Consider the following 22,049-nt stretch of genomic DNA (forward strand, 5'->3'; position numbering starts at 1 on the left):
TACCTATTTGAATGACCATTACCAAAATAAATAAACAAAAAACCAAACACAAACAAAAAATTTTAAAAAACAGCCCTGGCTGGCATAGGTCAGTGAATTGAGAGTGGGTCTGAGAATCAAAGGATCGAGGTTCAATTCCCAGTCAGGGCACATGCCTGGGTTGCAGGCCAGTTCCCAGCAGGGGACACAAGAGAGGCAACCATACATTGATATTTCTCTCCCTCTCTCCTTCCCTTCCCCTCTAAAGATAAATAAATAAAATATTTAAAATAAAAAAACCCAAAACAAGAAATAAGTGCTGGCAAGAGTGTGCAGAAGAGAAAACCTTTGTACACTGTTTGTGGGAATGCATACTGGTGCGGCCACTGTGGAAAACAGTATGGATGTTCCTCAGAGAATTGAAAAATACAACTACTATATGATATAGCAATCCAACTTTTGGGAAGTCAGATGTGGACTCGACTTCCTGTGGTGACCATTTCCCGATACAGAAAATACCCGAACATCCCATGTTGATAGTGGCATTATTTATAATAGCCAAGAGATGAAAACAGCCTAAGTGCTCATCAATAGATGATTGGATAAAGAAGATGTGATACATATAAACAATGGAATACTATTTAGCCATAGTAAAGAAGGAAATCTGGCCATTTCTGAAAACATGAATTGAAACGTAGGGCATCATGCTGAGTGAAATAAATCAGACAGAGAAAAACATATACTGTATGGCATCACATGTGGAATTTAAAGAAACAAAACAAAAACTAAGTTCATCATTATAGAAAACAGACTGGTGGTTGCCAGGGGAAGGGGTTGAGGTTGGGCAAAAACGGGTGCCGGGGGTTAAAAGGAACCAACTTCCAGTTATAACATAAATAAGTCATGGTGATGTAATGTAGAACAGTGAGTACAGCTAACAACACTGTATTGCATATTTGAAAGTTGCTAAGAAACTAAATCTTGTAAGTCCTCACTATAAGGAAAAAATTTGTTTATAACTATTGTGGTGGCAGATGTGGACTCGACTTCCTGTGGTGACCATTTCTCAATACAGACAGACAGCCGATTGTGCTGTACACCCGAAAGTGATATGTTGTTGTCAATTACACCTCAATATAAAATAAGTTAAAATTTGACAAAAACAACAAGAAAAAGGCAGAACAGTTTATTCCTTGTCACCATGGTATTCATATACATCTCTTTAAACTGTACTCAAATTTCAAACAAAGACAAGAGCAAAGTCTTGCTTTTGTTTACCATGCTACTACTATCCCATGTACAACCACAGACATGCCAACCCTCTTCCTAAAACAGGATTTAAAAAATCCCTTATCCAAAAAAGGTTAAAATGGTAAATTTTATGTTGTATATATTTTACCACAATAAAAATAAAACCCCCAAACAAATGCCCACAAATTGGGATTCAACTGAGGTTGGTGAGATCTGTTTTTTTTAATAAGCTCCTCAGGTAAATCTGATGTGTCCCTAAGTTTGAGTCTAGTTCTGGTTGTTGGCAGGAGAGGGAAAAAAGGAGGACTGTCTCGCAGAAGGCCTCCTAGAAGAGGGCTTCTTGAATTTCAATGTGCATACAAATCCTCTGGATTTTGCTGAATTGCAGCTTCTGATCCAGTGGATCTGGGGTGAGGCCCAAGACTTTGAATTTCTAACAAGCTCCTAGGGGGTGCTAATGCTGCTGGTCTGTGGCCACACCTTGAGTATTAAGGCTCTAGAGCCAGACAGTGGCCTCATCTGTGGTGGACAAAGTGGAGATCTGGAAAGGAACAAGGAAATGTTTAAGATGATGGCCCAGATAGAGTTCAGTGAGGAAGAGCAGGACTTGAGCTGCTTTGTGAATTAGCTTCTGGGTACAGTTTAAACAGGCAGGTCAAGAACATATCGAGGTTAGAGATTAGCAGCATATAAAGCTGTATGGATTTTGCACAGATCTGTCTGAATTTTATAGTAAGGGGCCCAGCTCTGCTGAACACAAGTTATACTGGCTCAAATTTTGCTTCTTTTTTGCCTCTCCAAATCCTTCTCTTCTTACATGTTCCAACTCAGGTCCCAGGCCTTCTCCACAGCTCCCTAGAGCCAAATCCCTCCCTCCTACCACTGCCCCTTTCCAGAGTAATATACATCATCAGAGCCCAGCATAGTGGCTCACTTTCCTGAATCCATCATGAACAGTTCCACAATGACTGGCTTTCTGCCAGTAAGTGCAGCTGGCTCACCCGGTCCTGGAGGACTCTTCCCATGGTAACCTCCTCAGGGCAGAATGGAGACAGAGCCTCTGAACAGAGGAACACAGGAGGTATGGGTTCATGGTTAAGGAATCAGACACTCGAGTTTGTCTCTCATCTTCACCTCTCCCTACTCCTCTAACCTTGGGTGAGTCCTCAACTCCCAGAGCTCCAGCTTTCTCACCTTTCAGATGGAGACTGCGATGCTTACTTCCCAAAGCTGCCAGGAGATGCCATGAGCCAATGCAAGGAAAGTGCTCAGCACCTGATGTTCACCACAAGGCTGTGTGATGTGTTTTCACAACTGGGTTGGTTCTCCTTGCAGTCCTCAGGTGGGTGGCTCCATTCCAGTCAAGTTTCTGGGGATTTGTTCACCCCCTTGTACTGGTGGGACTTGGGGTTCATTTGTATTTTTCCCCCAGTTTCCAGCATGTGGGGGTAGAGTAGGGAATGTGGGACCTCTCAGCCAAGTTCTGGGGAGAACTCCCAGGCCTGATCACTGTGTTTGGGAGGTGATCTGCAGATCCCATCCTACCAGGGTGGAATAAAGCTGGGCTCTTTAGGTGTCTGGAATGCAGTGTCTTGTTCTCATTATTCTCATGAATGCCATGAGCTGGTTCTCTGGGTGGATCCTGGATGTGGGGCCTGCGATGGAGTTTCCCCAGGGGCCCAGGAGTCACCAAGGAGCACATCTCTGCCCTGCTTCTGTCACAGTGCCACCTTATCTTGCAATGTTCCAAAATTCCTGGGTGCTCAGGGAATGTTTATGGCATGCACTCCTTTTTGGAAAGTGCTTCCATTAAAAGTAATGCATCCCAGGGATACAGCCCTCACAGAGGCCCTCATCCATAGACACAAACCCCTCCCTTCCTCTCCAGACCTCGGTTCCCTCCTAGTTCCTCCTCTCAGCTGTGGGGCAACAGTAGGTCCCAGACTCACTGTCCTTCCCCATTCCTGATTCACAGCTCACCCTTGACTGAGGGTGTCGAACTCCTTTGTATTGTGTCGACCAAAAAGTCTGTTACATTTTTTCTGTATGATGGCTCTGGTAGTGCTTAGTTGTCTTTAACTTCATTTGAAACAATTTTGTTAGACTGTATTGTGACAGCTGTCATATCAGTGTGCATTTAAGAAAACTTATCAAAATTGGTGAATTTTCATGCAGCCATTTTAATATTTAAGATAGAAGGAAAGTGACATTTTTGGCATATTATGCTTGATTATTTCAAGAGAGGTAAAAACATAACTGAAATGCAAACAAAGATTTATGCAGTATATGCAGGTGCTGTGACTGATTAAATGTGTCAAAAGTGGTTTGGGAAGTTTCTTGGTACTACTGATATTTTGCCCAAATAATTCTGTGCTGTGGGGCTGTCCTATGCATTGGAAGATGTTTGGCAACTCTCCTGGCCTCTACCCACTAGAAGCCAATAGCGGGAGATAGCAGACATACTCAGCATATCCCAATCAATAAAGAAAATGAAAAATGTGTCTTTTATTTTGTGGAGAAAACATAATGGACTCTTTGGCCAACACAGTACTTCTTAGGTACACCTTCTTTTCACCAGGGGCTCCACCCATGCTGGAGGGAGGCTTCTGAGACCACGAACTTCATGGCCCTGGGCTTTTTCTAGTCTCCTGGGTATTTATCTCTCCGCCTAGCCAAACCTTCACATCCTTGGAGGCCCAGCTCACATGCTATCCCACTGTGCTGGGCTCTTAACCCTCTCATCAGAAATGGCTCCTCTGCACACCTGCAAGTGGGCATGTTTCCTTCTGCCTGGTGCTCTAATTACCAGCACCTCTGAAACCAGGTGAAGTAGGAGTCTGGCCTGCTTCTCTTGGATGAGCGCCATTCTCCCTCCTCCATGAGCCCTTTTCACCTGTGACCTCTGTTGGCCTCACTGCCTCTCCCTGTGGGCTCACCTTGCCCTGTCAGCCTAGAGCTTCAGGCTCTGGCCCTGCCCCTGGGATATATATAATCTCTTCCTCCTCTCCCAGTTTGCAGGAACCGCTCACATAACCTAACTGCTCACTGGTAGCTTTGCACAGCTTTGCTCCACTGGCTATGCTGCATTCTCCTGGAGGAGAGAAGCTGGTAGACATTCCTGGCCTTCACACTGGACTCCCTAGAGCTCTCACCAAGGTTGTCTCACTTTATATTGATAGGTAAGGAAACTGGGTCTCAGAGGGGTTTTGGAACTTGCTCAAAGCCACACAGCTGGTCCCCCTTAGGGCCCAGCACAGATTTGCAATCAGAACAGGTACATGAGGATGGCCCCCTGGCTAACTGAAAGCCTTTTAAAAAGCTTAAACATGCTGAGCTAGAGTCCAGGCTTCTCAAAATCTCTCCATAGAAATGATGGCCTGGTACACGAACCTTTCCTTCCTCCCTCCCCATTGGCCCTTAGCAGATTGGAAAAAGCCACCATGTAGAAACATAACTTTTATTGCACACGGCGCTGGGTCTTTTTTCATAGAAAAATGTATTAACACATAAGCATCTGCAAATTGAAGCATCTCCTGGATTTCTTGGAACAGTAAAATCGCATGCAGTGTCTCTGAGCTGGGATTTTGGTCTTTGTCAAAACCACCTAGATTGGATGGAGAGGGGTGGGGAGGGAAAGACTGATGAGTCTTTGTGCCTCTGTCTCAAAATAAGGTTGAGAGAAATATATAGATACATAGCTTGTTCGTATGTTCCTACTTCTCTATATATGTATATATCTCTCCACGCATATTTTGTGGGGTGGGAGGTGACTTGTACTGTTGAATTCTTTGTGCCCTGGCTCCATGGAGAAGAAGAAAATAGTTTCATTTGTACAAAAGAGTTCTATGTACAAGCATTCATGACTTGGGTTTGTTTTTCATTGTTGGTTTGTTTTTGCCTGTCAGTTTAGTATAAATAATGCAGGAAAACAGCCAAGATGGTGTTTGAGGGCTGGAGGTCCAGACAAGTCCACGCATAGGGCTGTCTTCTTGCTGCGCCCTACACCAGGGTGTAGGACTTGGAGTAGGCCCCAGGCCCCTGCTTCTGAGACCTCCCTACCCCTGATGTGCTCATCTCGAGGAGTGAGTCCCTAGAGCCCCCCATTTTGGTATGTGGGCCCCCAGTCCGCAGAGGTTCGGTGCTGGGGGCTGGAGGGGCAGTGCTGGGTGCAGCAGGGGGCTCAGCAGGGGTGGGACCTGGTGCTGGGGGTGCCGTGCCAGCTGGGGGGGCAGGCATGGCCAGAGTCCTCTGAGGTAAGGTGGATGTAGAGGCAGCAGCAGGGGCCCCTGGGTGTGGGAGGCCCAAGGGCTTGCTGGCAGGGTCCAGAGTCAGGTGGCGAGCCTGGGTGTGATAGGTTCGAGCCAGATTCCGGACGGAGGCTTCGCGGGGTGGAACCATAGGACAGGGCTCGCGCCCATCTGCCTTTCGGAAGAAGGCCTCTGACTTGGCATACAGAGGCAGGTTACAGTAGTCACCTGGAATCACAGAAGCAGAGGATGTGAGAGGCAGAGGTCTCTGGGAAACAGCTTGTTGAACCAAATTTTTGCCCCTCAATATTCTTCCTGAGCTGGCCCTCCACAGGCTGGGCAGTAAGGAGTTGATCTCTCTTAGTCTTAGATTCCATATCTGTGAAATGGGAATAATCACATTACCCTACAGGACTGCTCAGAGTAATGAGTAAGATAAAGTATAGAAAGTTCCTCAACACATGGCCAGCACACACAGTGGTTGCTCAATAAACTAATGCTTATTGTTGAATGATCACTATAAATGGTTCAGCTTCAGCTGGCAGAGAGCTCACTTCTGTAGACCAGAACTTCCTAAGAGCTCTGGCTGCTAGAAAACTCTTTTAACCATGAGGAGAAAAGGATTGTCACGCCCTGACACTTCTGTCATTGAACCCAGCTCTGCCCTCTAAGGACCCACAGAACGAGGCTTCCCCCTCTTTTCCATGCTGCCTTTCAATGTCTGAACCAGCTACATGTCCCCTTTCTCTCCCTGGTCCCCTCTTATTCAGGTGGAATTGTCCTTAATTTCTTAAATTCTCTCCTACCCTGATCCCTTGGCTCTGTGTGACTCTCCCCTGTGCATGCACCTTCCTCTTGTTGACCATGCTAGGTACTTTCCTTAGATGATCTCATTCAGTGTCCCCACCCTGCAAGGCTGCATGCATTTTGCAAGTGAGGAAATTGAGATTCATAGATATTAAGTAATTTGCCCAAATTCACACAGTTAGAAGGGGCTGGATATGTCATTCAGGGCTGCAAGTCTCCTAAATCCTTGACTTTTTGTTACCCCAGGCTCTTCTCCAGGTGACCCTGAGCCCCTCAGGTTAACATGTCCACTTAGCAAGGCTGGTACCAAGCAGACCAGACTAATGGTTTGACAGCCTGGGCCTTGTATGCTGTGACCCCAACATCTGTTGAAGCACTCCCCCCCCTATATCCCTTGGTTATTCTAGACCTGCCCCAACAACCTCAAGGGGCATGTGGTCTGGCCAGGTCCCTGGAGTTAGATGATTCCCAGTCAGGCTAGGTCACTGCCCCTCCCACCAACACAGAGTTTCAGCTAGCATGGGCTGAGTTGCCAGGATTGCTTCTCTGGGTCTAGATTAAGTTCACACAGCACTGAGACCAGTGGCCATTGGGCAATCGATGCCACAGGGATCTCTCTCCATCTATAGCTACAGATTAAGGGAATGATCAGTACTTAATGAAAAGCTACTATATACCAAGCACATATATAATTTCTCATGCCCATTGCGACAATGAAAAGTATATGCTACCATTTGCATTTTTACAAATGAAAAAGTTAAGGCCAAAGAGATTAAATGACTTGCCCAAGGTCACAGAAATATTAAAAGGGTGAACCAGGATGTGAACCCGGATCTGCTTATTCTGAAGCCCTTATTCTTTGCACTACCTCACACTGCCAAGGAGCTCTACTGGATCTGGGTGCTGTTAGGGCTAGGCCTAGCCAGGGCTTATGGGGTTAGGGGGCAGGGGGCACAAAGGGGAGGTGGTCTGACCACTCACTCTTGTTGGCCCGGTGAGGGATGGGCACAGCTACATTTTTGCCCCGGTCTGCATCCTGGGGCTTGGGTGGGGAGGCAGTGAAGCGGCAGATGCCAGGTTCTGAGGGTGTGCTCATGGATGTCATGCTGTCAGCATTCTCATTGGTGCCTGTGGTCATCTGGTCAGAGGAGCTGTCGGAGATGAAGCACTCGGTGATCTCAAATTTGGCATGCTGCAGCTGCTCCTCCAGCTTGGCATGCTCATAGGCTCTGGCCAGCTCCTCATAGGTGGAAGAGGCACTCTCAGTGGACACCATGCTGTTCCGTCCTTTGTCTGGTGAGATGGAAGGCATGGAGTTAAGAGGAAATAAGCGGGTTGTGGGAAAAGGGTGTAAATGAGTCAGACTGAGCTGTTCCCCTACCCTAACCCCAGCAGCCATCGGAAAGCCTGGCCATGGATGTACCAGGCTCAGAAGATCCTGCTCTCCCACTGTGATGATAGCAGTGGTGGTAGAATTGGGGTCTTTGGCTAATGAAGGGCAAACACCTTTCATTCTTGAAAATAAGCAACTACCTGGAACACTCAGCCCTTTCTCCAACAAACAGCATATGCACTATTTTCTCTGACATTTTTGGGGAGAGCAAAATGAAATTCTTGTACAGGCAAAGCTCAGTGAGGTCCAGTACTTTTGTCACAGCCACACAGCAAGTCAGTGGCCAGCTGGAAACGCAGCTGATTTGTGTTGTGGACTCCACGGGCTGGTGGGTAAAAATCGGGAAAATGGAAGATAGAGCTGGATGATGGGGGAGCAGAGGGGAGTGAGCAGGACACAGGCTGGGCCCTGGTCTCACCTGTATCCTGGGAGAGACTTGCGCTGTAGCTGTCACTCTCAGTGACCGTGACACCATGCTGAGAGCTCACAGTGCGCCAATCGGAGGTGAGGGTGCGGGCAGGCGTGGAGGCCTGGCACTTGGTCAGAGTCCACTGACTCGAGTACCGGTTCCGGGTACTGTGGGCTGACTTTACATTCTTCCTGGACACTGGGTCTACACAGAGGAAGCAAGAGCTAGCACCTACCAATGAAGAGCACTTGAGCTTGGGCTGAGAGGGCAGTGGGAGCAAGAGAGGAGGCAGAAGAAGCCATAGAAATCTCTTGGGAATGCTGAGCATGCTGCCTTTCCTGATGACATCAGCTGGGCCCAGAGGAGGAGATCAAATACATCTAGATATGGGGGCAGTGGGCAATATCCTGGTCTTCTCCACCCACCCCATCTTTTCCTCCAGCCTGGGAAGAAGGTCACCCTTTCTGCTGCATCCTGACTGTGCATCCCTACAGTGCTTGACGTATTTCATTATTATGTCTAGAGTGCTAAAGGCAAAAGGCCCTAGAGGGCAAGAATAGCAACCCTTTCTATATTTCTAGGAAGGAAACTGAGGCCCAGAGCTATAAGGTTAATTATATGCCCACGGTCACAGTTATTTAGTCTGCAATCAAGGTGTCCAGACTCTAACTCCAGTGCTTTTTTCCATGCTATTCCTCCATCCTTTTTATCTTTTTTAAAATCACCTATGCCCCATGCTGTGCCAAAGACACACTGTGGAAGGAGGGCTGTCTCCCTGGGGATAATGCCTACTGGTGCCAGGCCGAATATCAGACATATCGATGAGAGGTCCTGTGCTCTGGATGAGCGCTGGGTGGTGCAAGGAGACACCGGTACAGAAACTCTGAGGGTTGACAGCTTGGCTGAACTCTGCATCTGCCACGGGGATGGTGGCCTTGTCATCTCCTGGGGGAAGAAGAACAATCAGTGGCACTCCTTCCCTTTGGGCACCATCTTTAACTTCTGAATTTCTCCTTTTCTTTATCCAATGTTGATGCCTAGAATGGCCAGGATAATTCTTCCTTAGACAAAGAAGGAAACAGCCTTTGAGAGAAGCTGCAATGCATTTGAGGCTATTGGTAGGGCTTCAGTAAGAATCCTGGGCACTGCTGTGAGGGCTGGTGTTGTCCTTAGTGTGCTGTGGCCTGGAGAAGTGCACTCAGAGCAGGGAAGAGAGCTTGTGGCACCTATTACTCACCCAGCTGCTTGATACCCTCCTTGTCCTCAATTAGCAGCTGGACCCTGGGGATGTCAATGTGTAGCCGTGGACCCTGGGGTGGCCCCTTCACAGGTGTGTCAAAGCTTCGGTTGTTCTTGCTGTGGGGAGAAGGGCTAGAGGTGGGTTACTCAGCAGCCATAAGGGGTTAGGGGACGGGTTTTTGTAAAAAAAAGTGGGGTCTCAGAAGCTTGTCCCCCTGCAGGGGGAGAACAGAGAGGAAGCAGCTATATGGAACCTACCTTATCAACATTTCTGCCAAACTCTTTGCATCTGCAAAACAGTAGAGAGAGAGAGAGAGAGAGAGGTTGGGTGAGAGTGGAGTTGAATAGAATGAGAATTGGAAAAGGCATGGGACAAGGTGGGAGAATTGCCCCCATTGGGGCCAAGGCTGGTCTTCTGGGAAGAAGAGAAAGAAATGTAGAAACCTTAAAAAACAGTTCAAAACATGATAAGGTCTCATTGCTTTCATTCAGGATTTGGCTCAGGTCTGTTTTCCTTTTCTCAAACTTTTATCTAATAAGAAGGTCTTTCCTAAAGGAGAGGGTATATAAAAAGCTCCTTTTGCTTCCTGAATTGACTCTAAATGAACAAGACTCCAGATGAGGCTGAAAACATGCACCAATGGCAGGTGCATCCTTAGTAATCTGTTAGGGAGAGGATAGAGTGGGGAATGACGTAGGGCTGGTCAATTGGCAGCTCCAGATGACTATCAACCAAGGGGCTTCACTTCCTCCTCTAAGTCAGGGGTGTCAAACTCATTTTCACCAGAGGCCACATCAGCCTCACAGTTGCCTTCAAAGAGCTGAATGTGATTTCAACTCCTTAACAGTTAAGGAGTAGTTACATTTATATAGTCTTAAAATTATTTCAGCCCTTTGAAGGCAACTGTGAGGCTGATGTGGCCTCTGTTGAAAATGACTTTGACACCCCTGCTCCAGGGCATCTATCCCCTAAAAATTCCATGGATGGATTTGGGGGTCCCTGTTTTGTTTCAGAGGGGCCTTGAATAGGATTGGGACTCTCAGGTTAGAAACTGGTGAGAGAGAAGAAAAGGTCCTGGTTAATCCATTACACCCCTGATAACTGAGAGTGATCCAGCAGAGTGAATCTAGTTGCACAGATGCTTCCAAGCATCTAACTGCCATTCATTCACTCATTCATTCATTCATGATCCAAATCTGTCAATCCACCCATCCACTATCCACCAATTTAACTACCTAACCCTCCATCCATTCAACTATAAACCTATCCAACTATCTCTCCAACCATCCATCCAATTATGCATTCATCTGTTCAACCACTCATCCAGTCATCCATTCATCCATCTATTCACTTAACTTCTAACCATCTCTCCATCCTATCATCCACCTATACATCTAAATACACATCTGTGCATCCAAGCATCCATTCAACATCAATCTATTCAACCATCTATACACCCATTCAATCACCTATCCATCTATGCATCCATCTATCCATACAACCACCAATCCATTCAACTGAATATCCATTACATCTTTTATTTAACCATCTTTCCATTTATACATTTTCCATCCAACCATCCAATCAATCGTCTACTCATCTACCCAACCATCTAACCACTTACCCACTCAATCATCCATCCATTCATCCATTCATCCAACACCTAAACCCTAGGCAATGTTAGCCTTCTGTGCTACTATTGTGCCCTGGCTTCTCAAATGAGACCATAAACTCTATAGAGGCATGGATTGTCCCTTCTTCATTTATCTTTTTGTCTCCATTGTATGACATATCAATAATACAGTAGATACTCAATAAATGTTTTCCAAATGAATGATGAACATTTTTTAAGCAACTAGTACAAATTGAAGCAAATCATACCCATTCATGCTAGACTGCACTATTTGGTATTGGGAGAGGAGATGATATTCAAAATATTTGAAAACTGATATAGCATGGAAACTCTCCAGTCAGAGCTGATCAAGCTCCTAGATAACACCTGCAAACATACTCATTAGTGGTTGGGTCCTAGGAAAGTCACAGGAATCCTGTGTGAGAGAATGGCACACCCAGGGTGCAGGGAGCAACATTTATTTACCAAATAATACAGGAATGTTTAAATCTTTTAATAAGCATTATGCTTTACCAATTTGAACCTCTAAAAGTCAGCCATGGTTAGGATAGGCACAAAGTCCTGGGGTACATAGGAGGGGGCAGTGAACATTAGGGAGGTTTTAGAAGGTTGCTGTGGCAGCTTGCCTTTCAAGGGGACACAGACACTCTATCTTGTCTAGATAAGGCTGTGAGCTAGTAGTAGGTGGCCATTGGGGCTGAGGGTCAATACTCATGCCCAGGAAGCCCACAGGAAGGAAACTCCCCCACCTCGGAGTCGCTTCAGCCGCTTCTCCTTCCTCTTCTTTCGTACAATGAAGAGCAGAGCCACTGCCAGTGTAGCCAGGATGACTGGGCAGCCGATGGTGAACAGCTTTTTCACGTCATCCCCCTCACCTTGAGCAGACTTGATGGGAGGGATGGTACCTGATTGGGGGTGAAGAAGGAAGTCAGCTGTTCCTTATGAGTGGAGTGCTATGCAGATTCCCATGAGTGAGGGAGCCCTTTGACCTTCCTTGCTCTCCTTGTTCTCCCTCTGACCTCTACTTCCTGGAACAGAGCTCCTCCCCTCCCCTCTGCTCCCATAAATTCTGGTCTCATCAGGACAACCTTAAATAGTTGGGTAGTTTTTACACTATGTTTTGATACTACTGATATCCTGGGCCTGTTTTAAAATTATCCTGAAGTCTCTCAGAGAGTCTCTTGCTTGTTGGAGTTCCCTTTCCCTTGGGCAATATCTGCTAGCTTTGGGTGCCTACAGGGAGAAACAATAGAGTCTCTTGCTGACAGCCCTCTGCCATGCCCTGATCTTTGACTGTTTCAAAGCCTCAGCTAAGAGTCATCTCTTTCATGAAGGCTTTCCTGTTTGACCCCATCCCCTTCTGATACTACTTCATTCTTTTTCCTTAACACATAGGTAGACTTAGTTTGTGACATCAGGTCCCTATGAATGTAGCCTTCTGTGAACTTTAATGTATTTGCATGTGCATGTGATCTGTGTGTGCAGGCACATGTGTTTGTGTGTGCATGTGTACACATCTGTTCATGCATTGTGTGAGATGTCCCCTTGTGGCAGGCTCCAGTTTGTGCTCACCAAATATTCATATGCTCATCTGCATTTCTCAGCTTCTGGGTAGTTAGATTAGAACCATGTGACTAGTTATTTTTTAAAAATATTTTATTTATTTATTTTTAGAGAGAGGGGAAGGGAGAGTGAGAGAAAGGGAGAGAAACATTGATCAGTTGCCTTTCGCCCATGGAGGTGTGAAAGGCAACTGATCAGGGACCTGGCCTGCAACCAGGCATGTGCCCTAACTGGGAATTGAGTTGGTGGCCTTTTGGTTTGTGGAACGATGCCCAGTCCACTGATCCACACCAGTTAGGGCCCATATGACTAGTTCTAGACAACAGAGTGTGAATAAAAGTCATGAGTATTATCTCCTGGCCAAGGCAATTAAGAATTTGTGTGGCTCTTACATCTCTCTCTTTTTGGTGATCTTGGAAGTTACAGATTCAAGATGACAGATCTAAAAGATGGTGGCCAGCCAATCCTCATACACTTTATGAGAGCAAGAAACAAATATTTATTGGTTTAGCTATGGAACTTTTCATGTTTCTCTCTTATTGCAGCACAGGCTCTCCCATCCTGTCTCATATACCATATTAGCAGAGGGTTCTTAGAGGGCAGAACCTCAGCTGCATCTTCACCTCCCTCTCCATCTTTCTGAAGTAATGGACAGAAAAACTGGTGCCTTCAAATACCCTCTATTTTTAGTGTTATAACTTTGTCTGCCTGTCTATCTCTATTGGCCACTAGTGCACCTGCCTGCCTACCAATCTGTGGCTTCCTTTGCCTGCTTATCCACTTGTCAGCCTTTCTCCTGACTATTGTCCTGCTGATTTATCTATTTGTTTGTTTCTCTCTTTGGGTCCCTGCTTCTCTGCCAGCTTTTCTGGCAGCACCTTGTTCCAGCATCTGTGCTGCTCCCTCCCACCCTGACTCACTGCCATCGTAGTCCAGAGTGGCGAACTGAGCCGTTTCATTGCCGCAGCCAGCGCTGTTGCAAGCCCTCATGCGTAGCTCGTACCATGTGGCCTCTCGAAGTTCTGTCAGAAATACCTCCCCAGAAGTGTTGGCCCGGAGGCCCTGCCAGGCCCAGGTGCCCTTGGGCCGGTATTCCAGTCCAATGGCTGTGATAGGGCAGCCCCCATTGTTCCAGCCCTGCAGGTTAAGCCGAGCATGTGTGGAGTTGATGTGAGTGAAGAGATGCTGGTCTTTGCTAAAGGAGGGCTCTGGGGGCCAGAAGAAGAGAGAGAGAGGTTAGAGAGACTGAGAGGAGGGAATTCATTCATCTGGGCTGGAAAGGGTTCCCTGGGGGTACCCAAGACTGCAGTGGCTCTAGGGGGATCAGTGGTTGACCCCAGGGAAGAGAGGAGGAGTACAGGAGGAAAGGACCTGGAGAGAAGGCTTCAGCAAAGGAGGAATAGAGATGCAGGAAGAAGGAAGAGAAGGGATAACATCTGCCACCCCCAGTAGGAAAGTGGGACTGGCTTTTCCTAGTGTGATTTGTCCAGATGTTGTAGTGATGGGAATTAGGTTGTCTCTCCCTTTAGCCTCTTGCTTCCCTGCACCCTCCTTCTCTATCCCCACCATCTTCCACCCCTTGTCCTGAGATTTTTCTCCCTCCCCTCCTCCTCCCTGGGCGTATCTCTCCCTACACCCATGTCATCAGGCCTCACCCCGCCCATGGGTCTTGGCCTCGATGATCTCGCTGATACGCCCGGAGCCCACACTGTTCTTGGCTGCCAGCTTCACCTTGTACCATGTGCCACACTTGAGACTGTCCAGCTTGAAGGCCCGCTCACTGGAGCTGATGAACACATCCTTCCACTCCTCGCTGTGGTCCACCGAGTACTGTAGCACGAAGCCTGCCCGGGAGGTTTGCCTGGCTCAGGGGGGCAGGGTGGGGCCAGGGGTACCCAACAGTCATCACAAGGGGGGTGTGTGGGCTCTAGGCAGGGGGCAGAGTGGGGCCTTTGGTCATTGGCAGGGGCCGATGCACTTCAGAGGAAAAACTGAAAGGAACTTGGGTGAGTTTTACTGCTCTCTCTTCAATTCTCATGTTAGGGTTCAGAAGCCAAGGTGGGGAGGGAAGCAGAAAACCAGGTTTGTGAGGCTTAAAGGGGATCCTGTTTAGACCCCAGTGCTCCACATGTGACCCCATGACAGCAGCACAGTGTGATCCTCCCTGAATGCCTTCTCGACTTGCAAAGTCTCAGCCTCTCACTAAAGCCCTCCTGAATCAGAATCTTCTTACAAGATCCCCTGGTGATTTACATGCATCTTAAAGCTTGAGAAGGACTCATCCAGTAGTCTGTCCACTTTTAAGATTTAGAAACTGAGGCCCAGAGAAAAAAATGACTTCTTGGGGTTTGCATGGCTCTCTAGGGGTGTTCTAGAGCCCAGATGCCTGATGTTCTTTTCATGGCACTTGGGCAATTTCCTTGTGGTCTGAATTGTAACTCCCATCACTTCCTGGGCATTATGGGGACTCTGGGCCTAGATTCCTTCCCATGCCTACCCCTCCTTATCCAGACTCCTCTTACCTCGGATGGAGCTGCCCCCATTGTCACCTGGAATCCAGGTCAGAGTGATGGATGAAGCAGAGGTTTTGGAGACAGTGAGGCGAGGCTGGTCCGGGGGAACTGTGAGGGGAAAGCCACCGGCCCTCACCACAAGGTTGACTTCTGATGATGGGGGTTTGGGGGTATCCCAATGGGAAGGTGGGTAAGGGATTGGCTTTCCTACTTTCTAGGTGCTGCCCTCACTCCTGCTCATTCTCCCTGCCCCGCCTGCCTGCTCATACATTTGGCATCTCTGTTCCACTGAGAATTGGTATCCCTGGTGATAGGTATTTTTCTTCCATTCAGAAACCCTGTCTTTCACATGATGAAATTTCTACCCCTTCTCCATCCCTGCCCCGACCCAAGCCCCACCTGCCTTGCAGGGCTCACCTTGAACAAGAAGGTTGACAATTATGGTGTCAAAGCCCCCAGTGTTGGTAGCCGTGCAGGTGTAGTAGCCTGAGTCCTCAGCCTTCACAGCACGCAGCAGCAAAGTGCCATTGGTATGGATGAGCCGGTGCCCATCCATGGACACGGGGATGGCTGAGTCTTCACTGTGGGGGGCATGGGTTTTGGCAATCATTCCCTCCCCCAGAGCCTCCCCCAGGTCTATAGGCAAATAGAGCTGGAAGCAGAAGGAGGCTTGCCAGGGGTCCCTGGATTCTTGGGTATTACTTAGGACTTCCTGAGGGGTGACTAGTAACCTTGGTCTTTTAACTATCCAGGCAAGGGAGCTCCTGAACTCTCAAGAGAGGGGCATCAGGGAGGCTTGCTTCTGAGAGTGGTAGCTATGCATCCAGGGTACCCACAGGGCCGAGACAGCAGGAAGGGAGGGATACCGATGCTCTTTGTCATGGCTCTTCTACTATGCTCCTCTCTGTGGGTCACCAGTCCTTCCAGGGTCCCACACATACCTGTCCTTGGTCCACTTCACAGCTGGGGCTGGATCTCCCACTGAATTGCAAGGCAGCCGGACATCTTTCATCCAGGGTGTTGTCACAGTGCCCCCAAATGAGATGATCTTTGCTGGGGCTATAAGGAAGAGAGGATAAGGGCAACCTCACTTCTATACCCAATATTGCCTCTGCCCTTCCCCACCCTACTTTCTCAGGGCTCCCTGAATATTTTGTAAAAGTTGTTCCTCTACTACCTGACCTCTACCTTGGACTTGGGGTTGGGGATGTGGGGAATTTCAGCTGGGAGTGCTTGTTCAACAAACATTTATCAAATGCCTATTATGGGTCAACTATCACATGAGACACTGAGGATTCACAAAATGAATAAAATTCATTCCCTGTCCTCAAGTTGTTGAGTTCAAGAGAGAGACAGGTACTTTAAAAAGTAATTACAGGTGAAAAATACTGTGGCAGGGGTAGGTACAAATCCTGATGGGAGTATCTCCATGAAGGAGGAGTGAATTGGGCTGTTTAGTTGTGGCGAAGATGAAGATGAGGAGAGGCTTTAGACTCTTAGAGGCTAAGGAGCTCACTGAAGAGAAGGAAAGGCCTGTCAGGAAGAAGGAACAGCCCTGAGAGGCACAGAGGACTGAATCACATGGCCAGTGTGTGGGTCTGCAAATTTTTGATTGAGGTGACCAAAGCCCAGGGTGAGCAAATGGGGGCGGGCAAAAGCAGAGCTGAGGGGTGAGTGGAAGCAGAAGCACGGGAGGGGTGCTCTGCTGGCAGAACAAGGAGGCTGGACTTCCTCTTGAGGCTATGAGGAGCCACTAGAGGCTTATAAATAAGTAGTGACACATTCAAAGTTGAATTTTAGCTCAATCCCTGGCTGCCTGCTGAGGAGGGCTTTGTGTGGCTGGTCCTGAAGGATGGGTGTAGACCAGAAACAAGATGGTGGTGGGTGGGGAGATGGATGGGAGGCTCAGAATAAGAACTGCCAGCACTTGGGGTCTGACTGGTTTCCAGGGAAGAGATGGAAGGGGAGGTGGGGATGTCTGCTGGGACTCCAGCTGGGCCAGCTTGGTAGGTGATAGTGTCCTCGTGGAGACAAGGCATGGGGGAGGAAGAGTGGGGCATGTAGGAGAGATGGGAAGACTGCCTCACACTGAGCCCAGAGTGCCTGGGGACACCTAAAGGGGCAGCTAGAAAACAGCTGGATATAAATGTTGTGGAGCATAAGAGAGATGGCTGGACCGCAGGCCCTGATGTGAGAGTCGGCAGAGTGAATGAGGTCACCAGGAGGGGATGTAGACTGACGGAGAAGTGGCAAAACCCTGGATTCAACACACATAGTCCCAGAGAAGAAAGGAGTGTCCCTGCGTGTGGAGCAGGGGTAGGCCTGAGAAGCCGAGAGGACCAGGAGGCACAAGTCGCATCCTGGAAAGCAGGGGAGGCAAAGATGTCAGGGGTCCAGCCAGAAGGTAGTCCTGTCATGTACCTTACAGTTCCAGGCCCACCGGTAGAGGTCTTAATTTAACTAAGTGACTGAGTGCTTCAGAGTGCAGGCCATGCACTGCTGTTCAGTGCTCCACTGTAAATGGGATAACAAGCCCCACCAACAGGGCCCATGGAGGCCCCTGGCCCACTGCAGGCCCTGAATGCATGCTCCCTGACTCTGAGGCTGTGCCAGGGGATGGGGGGTGGGGGTGGGGCTGAGGACTCCTGTGTCCCAGCTGAACTTCTCCTTCTTTCAACCCCATGTGAGTTCTGGTACTGGAGCTTGGTTTAGAGAATCGGGTAGCTGTGGGAAGAGGCAGGGCCAAGAGGAAAGGCCCAGGGCAGCCCAGCACCAAAGTAGAAGATCAGTAGTCAAAGGCTTGTGTGGCTGAGCCTGACCCCAGGGTTGGCACAGAGGGGAGCCTAGAAGCTCTGTCTGGCTGCCTCTGTCTTGTTGCAGCCTCAGAACTGTCATTCTCTGTAAAGCAGGGTGCATGTGCCCCCATGGCACATGAATGACCAGGTCAGGGATTCAGTGGGGTACTCCCTAAGGTCAAGCACAGTCTAATCCACCCGGTGTGCAGCCTCTAGCCCAGAGCCTCCTTCATGTTATGCACTCTGTAATGACTGTTACGAATGAACCAGAGATCAGTGAGGTGTCCAGGCTTCAGGATTAAGGCACTCTGCAGTTCTCTGCTCTGTGGAAGCGTGTACCCTGCCTCAGCCCCCTCTGAAAAGCTGAGCATTGGGAAAAGTGCCCTTTGGGGATAGAGCGGGGCTAAATACCCCTTCTTTCAATCCCAGAGTAGAGTTTGAAGGGGGAGCCCTGGGGGCACCATGCCCAGTAGCCTCTTGGTATCAGTGCCCCCTCGAGCCTGTTGTGAGGCTTTCTGGGCGTCAGGGGGCAGCAGAGGCCCAGTCTTAGGGGATGCAGGGAGGAGGTGTGTGGGATGAGCTCCTCAGACAGGGTGGAGGGAGGTATCTTCCATTTGTGGAGGACCAGATATCTAGAAGGGAGCTCCTGGGAGAGTCTGTCCATCTGGCCCAGGCCCATTCTGCTCACCCTTGACAGCTGGCTCGATGGTGACCTTCTCGCTGCTGTTGCCCCGGCCAGCAGAGGTGACAGCAGCCACCCAGAGCAGGTACTGCTGCCCTCGGTTCAGGTGGGCGATCCGGTAGAAGAGCTGCTCTGGACTGGTCTCATACTCGCTGGGAGCCTGTGGGGCAGAGGCAAAGAACTACTATGAACCCAGGCCCTCAGGCCTCCAGCCTCCAACTCCAACCTTCCTGGAGACCCTGGGCTCAGAGGAGGTGGTAGTATCTGGGGCTGTGGGAGGGGAGGCAGGACCCTGCCTACTTTGTCCTTCCCGGTTCTGGAGAAACAACAAATAGAGAGTGCGCTGGGCTTGGCTCTGGGCACCGATGGGTCTGCTCTGGGGTATTGCTGGGTCAGCCTCAGTTTACTTCTGACTAATCCAGGTGCTGGCAACTGTGGCTGCAGCGCCAGGGAGTGGGAGTCTTTTGGTTGAGAGCTGGAGGGAGCTGGGAGAAGGGAGAATAGAGGAGGGAGGGTCCCAGTAAATTTTTAGAAAGGGAATCTCTGGGGAGCTTCTTCCCAGAGAAGACGGGCTCCTCAGCGTGTCCCCACTCAGAGTCACCTCCTAGCCTTGCAGGAAGCAAACCCATCCAGAGGATGAAGGTGTGGGAGAGAGAACTATGAAAGCTTCACCGGGCAACACTTTATTAATGATTATTAGTGGAACAGAAGCTGTAATATATATTTGTAGGTTATATAAATCTATAAATTTTTTTAACCAAATGACAGTTTTGACAAGTTGCCAACAAAACAATATCAGATCCCAGTGGTTTTGCCAGTTGCTTTGATGAAAAGATTATGTTACCTTGGAAACCAGAGGCTCAGATATTGAAATAAATTTGAGAAGCAGCTTTTGATAAGCACTAGTTTGCAGACCTCCTGTCAGCCTCTTCCCTGGTGCAGGCGGGAGGGGGCTGACTTTCATTTTATTTTATTTTTTGGTCAGCTGCAGGGAAGGGGAAGGAGGATGGCACTAGAGTCTTTTTGAAATCAGGGCAGAATTCTAGGGAGGGGAGCCCCCAGAACAGATGGGGGGTCCTAAGGCCAGAGGGAACTAATAATTAGTTATCTTGGCAGTCACAGGGTCTTGCACACATATGTGCGCATGCTCACACACATAGGCATGTAGAAGCATTCCTCCCGTGCTGAGAGACAGGCCTCCAGGCAGATATAGGGTCACAGAGGCACGTTCTCTGTGCCCCATCATAGGGCCGAGGGGCTCAATGACTTATATCAGGAGAAAATATTTTTCTTCCTGGGTCTCAGGCTGTCTTCAAGGAAAGGTTGAGGAGAAGGCACAGACTTTCTTCAATATACACAGAGGTCCCTGTCAGACTCCTCCTCCTGCCTCCCTCATGGAGATCTGGCATGGAACACAGGAGGCCCCTGCTGGGGATAGGGGCAGAGCCACCCTGAGCCCTGGCAGTTGGGGGACCGTGTGCCTATCTGTAGTTCATAGCTGTGCAGGAGGTAGGGTGGTGTAGTGGCTTCAACACCTGCCTGTTCTTACTAGGCATGTGACTCAGACAGTGTTTCTTGTGGTTCCTGGGGCTTCAGTTGTCTCTCCTGCAAAGGAAGAAAGCAGTACTGCTCTGCCTACCCTGTGTGATCACAGTGTGTGTGCTGCAAACGAGGCAAGGGGTGTGTGTGGTTATTTTAAATGGAGACATATTTTTCTCCTGGTTCATTTTTCTCTGATGGTGGAAGTGTGTGTGTGTGTGTGTGTGTGTGTGAAGAAAAGTTGAGTGTGGTTGTTATGTGTGTCAGCGTGTACCTGAGTGTACGTTTCTCTCTACACAGGGAAGAAAATGTTTCCTCTCAAAGATTTTTAGCATCTTACCCAGCCTTCCTTTAACTCTGGATTCACCAAGAATCTACTGAAAGCACTTTAAAAAAACACACCACCATACTCTTATGTAGAGTTTGAATGGATCAAAAATTTTTTTAAAAAGTAAAGCTACAAAAGAGGAAATTATAGGTAAATACTTATCTGTCTTTCTGATTAGAAAAATAAAGGCAAAAATTATACATGGAAGTAATTTATAAGTGTAAATTATATTAAAAGAAAACCTATGGTACACCAAAAATGGAATCAAAGGCAAGCAATAAACTGTCCAATAGTTGCAACCTATATGATTAAAGAAATTCTTATCTTTAATATGTAAAGAGCACTCACAAAACAATAAACAAAAATCATGAGCTAACTAGATTTAAAAAATAGATAAATGACATACATTGATAATTACCCAAAGATGAAAAAACACTAATAAAAACATATAACAAAAATCAACCTATCTAGTTATTAAAGAAAAAATAACTTAAAACAAACTTTTCAAAAGCTCAACTGGCAAAATGAAAAATATATAATACCTTTCATTAACATGGGCCTAAGGAACAAGCATGTACTTACCACGCTAGTGGAAACTTTCTGAAGGGTAATTTGTAAATATGTGCACACACCTTAAGAATATTCTTTGTGGCCCAGCCAAGATGAAGGTGTAGGTGGAAATACTGTACCTCCTTGCACAACCAAATTTAAGGACAACCAAGATTTAGAAACAAAACACAACCAAAACAGACAAAAAATTGAACTGTACCAAAGTCTGACGAAAACGAACCATTCATCCAGACCACTAAGAGGGGTGGAGTCGGTGGCCAGCAGAGAAAGGTAACGGCAGGAAAAAGTGGTGGCTGCCAGATGGACCTAGGCATGCAGGCAGTGATTGGCAGATCCCAGACGTGGGGTGGCAATGGGCAGACCCAGTGAGGGTGCAAGAGGTCTGGCTGACCGTAGTCACACATTCATGCGCAGATACACCAGGCAAAGCAGTGAGCAGTGAGACAGACCACGCAACCCAGGGCCCCAGCGATGGGCATTAAAGCCTAAAAGCACCAATTGGAAAAACTTCCGGGGGTTGAGGTGCCGGGAGAGGCTCTCAGCCTCACAGGAGAGTTTGTTGGAGAGATCCACTGGGTCCTAGAATGTACACAAGCCCACCCACCTGGGAACCAGCACCAGAAGGGCCCAATTTGCTTGTGGGAAGCGGCAGAGGGGACTGAAATCTGAGAGAGAGCAGAACAAATGCCATTGCTCCCTCTCTGATGCCCCCACATACAGTGTCACAGCCCAGCAACCTGGGTTGCCCCACCCTAGTGAATACCCAAGGCTCTGCCCCTCACACATAACTGGTGCTAACAGACCAAAACATTATGGCTCAAGCAGAAGAACAGCTCGAAGCCCCAGAGCCAATATTTCTAAGTGACCAAGAGATAGCCAACCTATCAGATGCACAGTTCAAAATACTGGTGATCAGGATGCTCACAGAACTGGTTGGTTTTAGTCACAAATTAGATGAAAAAATGAAGGCTACATTAAGTGAAATGAAGGAAAATGCACAGGAAACCAATAGTGAAGGGAAGAAAACTGGGACTCAAATCAATGGAGTGAACCAGAAGGAAGAAAAAAACAACCAAACAGAAAAGAATGAAAAAACAAGA

General features: G+C 48.1%; 1 protein-coding gene across 1 annotated transcript in view; it reads right to left on the reverse strand.

Moving 5' to 3' along the window:
• Window positions 1–4,716: 4,716 nt before the first annotated feature.
• DSCAML1 (DS cell adhesion molecule like 1) overlaps window positions 4,717–22,049 on the reverse strand; it is a 365,485-nt gene continuing 348,152 nt past the window's right edge. Inside the window, exons 21-33 of the mRNA XM_037147331.2 lie at window positions 18,519–18,672; window positions 15,977–16,094; window positions 15,453–15,616; window positions 15,045–15,143; window positions 14,178–14,366; window positions 13,443–13,730; window positions 11,709–11,864; window positions 9,584–9,614; window positions 9,324–9,442; window positions 8,879–9,031; window positions 8,096–8,290; window positions 7,266–7,577; window positions 4,717–5,705 (exon numbers count right to left, since the gene is read on the reverse strand). Of these exons, the coding sequence (XP_037003226.1) occupies window positions 5,230–5,705; window positions 7,266–7,577; window positions 8,096–8,290; window positions 8,879–9,031; window positions 9,324–9,442; window positions 9,584–9,614; window positions 11,709–11,864; window positions 13,443–13,730; window positions 14,178–14,366; window positions 15,045–15,143; window positions 15,453–15,616; window positions 15,977–16,094; window positions 18,519–18,672 (2,454 nt within the window). The 3' untranslated portion in view covers window positions 4,717–5,229. The remainder of the gene's footprint in view (window positions 5,706–7,265; window positions 7,578–8,095; window positions 8,291–8,878; window positions 9,032–9,323; window positions 9,443–9,583; window positions 9,615–11,708; window positions 11,865–13,442; window positions 13,731–14,177; window positions 14,367–15,044; window positions 15,144–15,452; window positions 15,617–15,976; window positions 16,095–18,518; window positions 18,673–22,049) is intronic.

Source organism: Artibeus jamaicensis, unplaced genomic scaffold, assembly GCF_021234435.1.
Source record: "Artibeus jamaicensis isolate MK-2021 breed Jamaican fruit bat unplaced genomic scaffold, CSHL_Jam_final contig_196, whole genome shotgun sequence".
Classification (NCBI taxonomy): Eukaryota; Metazoa; Chordata; class Mammalia; order Chiroptera; family Phyllostomidae; genus Artibeus; species Artibeus jamaicensis.